We start from the raw sequence: 6,566 nt of genomic DNA on the forward strand, positions 1-6,566 counted from the left end.
AAATGAGTTAGTTGTTGTAGTAATACTATTTACTTTAGCAGGTTCAAAGCAGTACTTTTATTGATGCAGGAATGGTGTTAATGCCCGTCAAATGATCATTCATTCTCGTTCTGTCACCTTTTCTTACTCTCGTTAAGTTTCTTGTGCTTGACTAAAAGCGATGAAATCAAGTTGTGTGGATTCCTCACACTCTTAATAGTGGACTACAAATTCTTAGTAGAGTGAATGAACAAATAAAACAATATTAATTAAAGAAAGAACTACTGAAGAAAATAGTCACAGAAGGTTTGTCGATGATCGTGACAGCCAAAATTAAACAAACGATTCCATGACTCTACGTAATTATTTGTTCGGTTTCGTTGGCCATGGACGCTGAAACGAGCTGGTGTTTGAGTTACGTCCCCTGCCAAATACTGAAAAATCACTGCATAGCAACCTGAATATCCTGAGATTCCATCGTAAATTGGTAATATTTTCAAGCTAAATTTTCTGTAATTTTATAATATTTTTACATTATGAAATATTTAAAAAAGTAAAATTTTCTATTTGGTTTTGCTTAACACAGGCGTGGTTCGTTTACCTAAATTATGAAGCACACGAGTTAAAACAGTGCAACGAATAAAAGTAAAAAATGTGTTACCTAGATTAAGACTTGGTGTGGCACTTGGTATTAGCAAGGAATTTTATTGCTACAAGGGATATTTATATAACGTTACCTGTCAGCTTTTGGTATAGATTTCTTCCATAAAAATTTCTGCTTGTCATTCCTTGGACTTCTGAACGAAGACAATTTTTTCCAGGACCTATTTTCACTGGTGTACCAAACGACAAAGCACTTTGCCATCCTGTTACTATTTCCCTAACTAGAAAAAAAATATCACTGCTATTTTAATTAACAATTTGAAAAATAACTTTTTACCAGAGATCTTATTTACGGCAGAAGAGAATAGTTGCAAGGTAAACTAGTTAATTGGCATTCATAGCGGAATTAGGATGAGCTGTGTCCTACCTCTTCTTGTTATACCGTTGATAGAAAATGCCTGGCAAGTAGCCATCAGAGGATCCCGACCGATATCAGTTACCCAAAGAGAAGGCTACAATCTCGATGCTTTACAATCCGCCAACATCATCGGTAAAATGCCAAAGAGACAGCTTAAATATTGATCTTTTTCTTGTGGTGATGAAGAAGAACAGCGACGACCGTCTCGTGATCAATTTTCGTGATTTCACTCAGGATTGAATTTTTCGTGACCATGGTTTCATCAGGCCTCGTTGGAAGACTCGTCCACCAATACGACAATGTTTTCTTCCCGTTTTGGGGTGGTATCAGTACCCGCGACTCACATCCAGTGTCACAGACGCTGGAGACGATTATTGGTGGCAAACAACTGAAGTTTTCGATGACCTTCCTAACTGATGACGCACCGTAGAAGACGCCATCGTATACTCAACCACCTTCGAAGAGTTCGTCGGTGCCATGCTTGCCTTATTTTGTAGGGCAGCAACCCATAATGTGGCAATCAGCACCAATGTCTGTTCATGACAATTCAGACAATTCATGTCTTTTCTTAGCCATCTGATAGTGACGTTCAGTGGATACGTGGCGTAACTTAAAATGGGTTACGACTTGATACATGAAGAGTTGAATTTTAGTTTAGTTTTTTTACGGAAAACTAGACAAAAAATTTAATAATACATCATCTGACGTCGATGATTTTTGGAACGAGTTTGTTAACAGCTGGGCAGACCGGTAGTATTCGTTTGCTTTATAAACATGTGAGAATGTGCATATCGAGCCATAGGCAGAATTACTCCAAATTTGAGCTAAAAGAGGCAAGTTTTATTTCTAGAAAATTTCCTCTTTGCTCCTCCTTCCCGCAGTTGTGACTTTCAAAAGTATAATACATTTAAAGTCGTCTTTAGCGTGTTATGAATTGTGGAAATCATCATTTCCAAACCATTTTCACAAAATATGTTACTCAAATTGGATGTGAACTATGGTATAGATTGAGTATTGAATTCCCAGGGGCACTTTACCAATACAGCCACATTGATTTGATTTGAGATTTAATCAATAGATGTTTGATTTGGTCCGAAAAACGAAAAAGCGTGTTATAAATTTTGGACCCCATAGAGTTCATTTCATGGATTTAAACTTTGACCATCAAATGGAAATTGATAAAATTTAATCCCTGGGCTATAAGAAAAGTGCTATCCCAAGTTTAAATTGTTTTGGTAGTTTATATCTCGTAACCTAACAGCGAATCATAATGACAACCAATATGTTCTGCATAGACTCTGGAGGTGGCTGCAAATCCCTTTAATCAGATGATTTTTCCAAGCTATTTACACTGCCCATCTGACAAGAAAAAAAAATAATTACTAACCTTAAAGACTGACTTAACAAATTAAATTTAGACTTACTTTGAAACCACCGCCAAAATGGAAGAGATGGGTGCGGGCCTTTATATTGCTGCTGACAATTACAGATAATGGAGCTAAAAACCAAATGCAAAAATGATTTGCTACGACATATGTCCCCCATAACTGTGTTGTCCATGCTCTTTACCCATCTAGTCTGAACAATCCCATTGTATCGTCCTATTTTTTGTCGTACATATTACAAATACAATTTTCAGCCATACTTTTTTTGTAAGGCTTGTGTTCTCATGCACTTTCTTTTGTGTTCAAACATTTCATTTAAAAAAAAAATTTAAATACTTAACATGCGAAGGTATTAGTGTCCCTGGGGCTATCAGTGTTCATTGGGAAATCAGAAATCAACCACAGTATTGGCCAAGGGAGCTTTCTTGGTCATAGGGGGCTATCCGCGAGTGGAAGGTTTGGGAATTTTAAACGCTGTTACTGTAAATAGCCCAATCTGCTACGTAGAAAGTGGAAGGAAGTGGGTGGGTTCGTTTTTTTAATGAAAGAAGCGGCCAGGTTGAGTCTGATTTGGTAGATTCCAAGTCATTTGAACTTGGCGTTCAAATAAAAATGGTCATATCAATACAAAAATCAATAAAAAAATGGTTATACTTCCTTCCTTGAAATGACGGAGGTAAAATCTGATTGTCTGAATCAGTACCATATGTTTAAAAATAAAATGAAACCTCAATTATGTTGATAATTAATTCACTGGACAACTTGTCACGATGCTACATTACTATTGCACACTACAATTCATTACATTATTACAAGTTGTTACATTAAAATATGATACGGGGTTGCTAAAAACTAACGATTTTTGCTCAGAGTATTTTTGGTTCTTGAAGATCAGAAAAAAGCTGCCATATGCAGTGTTGGAACTACCGCGGTGAATTGAATACCGCGGTATTACTGCGGTACTGCAGTAATACCGCTGGGTTATACCGCGGTTTTACTATTTTTGAAGTACCGTTCCGCTAGTACAGTACAGTACGAAAGAAAACGAAAGAGAAGAATTCCCCTTTTTCCCGCTCCCATCCCTTTTTTTCTCTTGCGCCAAAGAAAAAACACAAAGGGATGGGAGCAGAAAAAAGAGGAATTATAAAATTTAGTTTTTCAACTTAAATTCAACTTAGATAATATAAATGAAAAACAAAATCCCTTGCTGCGCGCGCGAGTTTCCCGATAGGAGTGGTCAAACAATTTAGAAAATGATTTCCTCAAGTCTATATTTTGATTTTCCGATTTTCCCTTTATGGTAAAATCTATTGCACTCCGGAACGCTCTAGTGTCAAAAGAGGCTAATGCATTCGGGAGTCCTCTAGCGTCTATTGTGGCTATTGCACTCTCATTCGATTTAACCCCCTGCTTGACTAGCCGTTTAATAAAATACGGTTTAACACTGAATCCACTACTCAATCAGGCCGAAATTGGGGGTTTTGGGGGTTTACAATTTTCGGAAAATGGTGACGAAAACCCAGTTTCCTTTGTTGTTGATGCCCTCATCAGGAACTGAATCAAAACAAACAAGTTCAAGTGCTGATATTATAATAAGTAGTTAATGTTAAAATGTATAGATACTTATGAAAATGTTACCAATTCATCGGGGAAGACGATCCACGAGAAATATATTGGATTTAAAACACCAATATATAGAAAATAAATTTAAATTACAGGGACCCTGATTTCTTATGGGAATTTACATGGGGAAAAAATAATTAGAACAAAGATGGCCGATTGCGGCGTTGCCGGATTGTAAAATCGCCACTTTTCGCATTGTGAAAAAGGTCTATTTTACGTTTGTTTTTGCTGACAGCAATATTTGTCGAAAGCCAACTCATGATTGATGACAAAAATGGTGTAATTTTTGAATCAGAGATTGTGATCAAATCATCAACTACTACATCTATTCCACCCAACTTGGTTTCTGATCTGAACAATTTTGAATCAGAGATTGTGATCAAATCATCAACTACTACATCTATTCCACCCAACTTGGTTTCTGATCTGAACAACAATAGCATAACGACTATTTTTATTACATGTGGAATCCTCACTGTCGCTCTTCTAGTTTTTATTGCTTACATTTGTAATCGATATAATGAGGTTTGTCCACATTTTGTAGCTAATTTGTTTTCAGGTTATTAATTATTTCACTGTTATGTAAATTTAGAGTGGCAATGGAGTTTACGTATCTACTCCATCATTTTCTTTCAGAATACAAGCCAATCAGCAACAAACAGTTTCCTGGATAGAAGAAGACGTTTAATTTGCATCTGTTTTAGTAATTTACATGTAAAATTGTAAATCAATAACCGAAAAACAGAAAGATCTTGAAAATTCAGAAATAAACTCCGTAACACTTTCAAAATCTTTTTCAGCTGTTTGTTTATTGTTATCCTCAACTTTGCCAACTCTGCGAGAAGCATCCAGCTCTGCAACCATCACAATGAAAATCATAATTACGAAATATAATAGTCTGGTCTGTGATATCTAAATCTTGAATAAATGAATGTTACGATTAATTCTCCTGAAAATATAATTCAATTACTTAATTAATTACCTGAGGATATACCATAGATAACCGCTGGTGGATGGAAGAGAATATACATTGGCAGGTAACAATCCTGTACAAAACAGCAACGGTATAGTTCCAACTTTTGGATAACATGTGAATTTGAAAGCTTACCGTAAGTAGTGAGGAATCAAATGTACAGTGGGCAAAGTTCTGTGAAATCACAACGTAGGTGATTTGAAAGAAACGTCAAACGACCGTCATTTGCTTTTGAATCTGCTTCCTTTAAAAAGATGTTAAAAAGGAACGTAACATTTTATTTCAATTTATAACAAGGGACTATTATTTTTAGATACTTGCCTGTTTGCTAAACTGAAGAATAGTAAAGACAGCGTTCTGCACAAGTTTTCTTGATTTTTCGTGAATTCATATTTACTTTCGAATGAAGAAACAGTGAAGACTGCAAATGGAAAAAAAGTAGACAGAGATTGACTAGATAATAGGCTGTGTTTATATAGCACGGCCTAGTTTATATAACACAAATCAGAGTTTATAATTATGATTTCGTCGCAACATAAAAATCTAAATGCGACGGCTCTATGTAAGACCTTGTCTTGCACAAGATCATCAAAATTTCCTAATTGTTTAACTCTAAGAAAAACGTATAAGACATTAATGAAATAAACAACTTTCCTATCTCACTGAGAGGAACGACGCCATCTGTTGGTGTGGGTTGGGTTGGGTTGGGTTGGGTCAGGAAACAGGTCTTTGGCGATAGAATCCCAATCGGGAAATTGCAAAAAATAGCTAAAATAAAGCTAACGCAGGTTAATTTAAAAAAGTCGCGTTTCCTTAGCCCTAGCCGTTCAACTGGCGAAAAGGACAAAGTGACCTTATTTGCATGAGGTCCTCTCGGCTTTCCAAAGACTTTTGGAACTGGCCAAAAAAACTTCAGGCAATGTAAAATAAAATAAAAAAAAACAGGTGTTTCCACTACCTCTAGCTATCTCCACACCAAATTTGAAAGCATTTGTTAAAAAACTGTACTACTGACTACTGAGAGGACTGCAAAAACAGCGTTTTTGCATAAGGTCCTCTCGGGCTTCCAAAGACTTTCGGCAGGTACTGTAGCTTTTGCGGAACTGCCTACACTACTTCGAAAGGTGGGGCTTACCAAACAGATAGGCACCTTCTTTTCTTCTACTAAATTGGGTACCGTACTTCGAAACGAAATTGGTTATTTACTTTTTATATTATTTAACGGAGACATCTAGTTCTTCATAGATATCTTGGTATACAGCACCAAATCTACCTTTTGTAAGAATTGTTTTTCCTATTGATCTTTATTTTTGAAGAAAAATAATCCTACGACAACTTTATAAGTGTAAAACATGTAGATCATTATTAGATCTACTCAGGAAAAAAGGAAAAAAATCTAGCCCAAGCCGTTCTGTGAGTATTTGCACTTTTTCTAAGACATGTAGTGCCATAAGAATGCACTGAAAAAAGGGGGGTGTACCTAATAGCTTGGTGGGTACTGTATGTACAGTGCATTGAATCATTGGCTATATTTATTCGATAATAATTTAATAAGAAATACTAAATTATTCTATTTTAAAGCTAC

General features: G+C 35.9%; 1 protein-coding gene across 1 annotated transcript; it reads left to right on the top strand.

Annotated features, from left to right (window-relative positions):
• Positions 1-993: 993 nt before the first annotated feature.
• Positions 994-4,952, top strand: LOC124207663. The gene is made up of 3 exons (XM_046605230.1): positions 994-1,132; positions 4,244-4,533; positions 4,601-4,952. Exons 1-3 carry the CDS (start codon positions 994-996, stop codon positions 4,694-4,696), a joined length of 525 nt encoding a protein of 174 aa, XP_046461186.1. The 3' UTR covers positions 4,697-4,952.
• The last annotated feature ends 1,614 nt before the right edge of the window (positions 4,953-6,566 follow it).

This window comes from Daphnia pulex, chromosome 11, assembly GCF_021134715.1.
Source record: "Daphnia pulex isolate KAP4 chromosome 11, ASM2113471v1".
In the NCBI taxonomy this organism is placed as follows: domain Eukaryota; kingdom Metazoa; phylum Arthropoda; class Branchiopoda; order Diplostraca; family Daphniidae; genus Daphnia; species Daphnia pulex.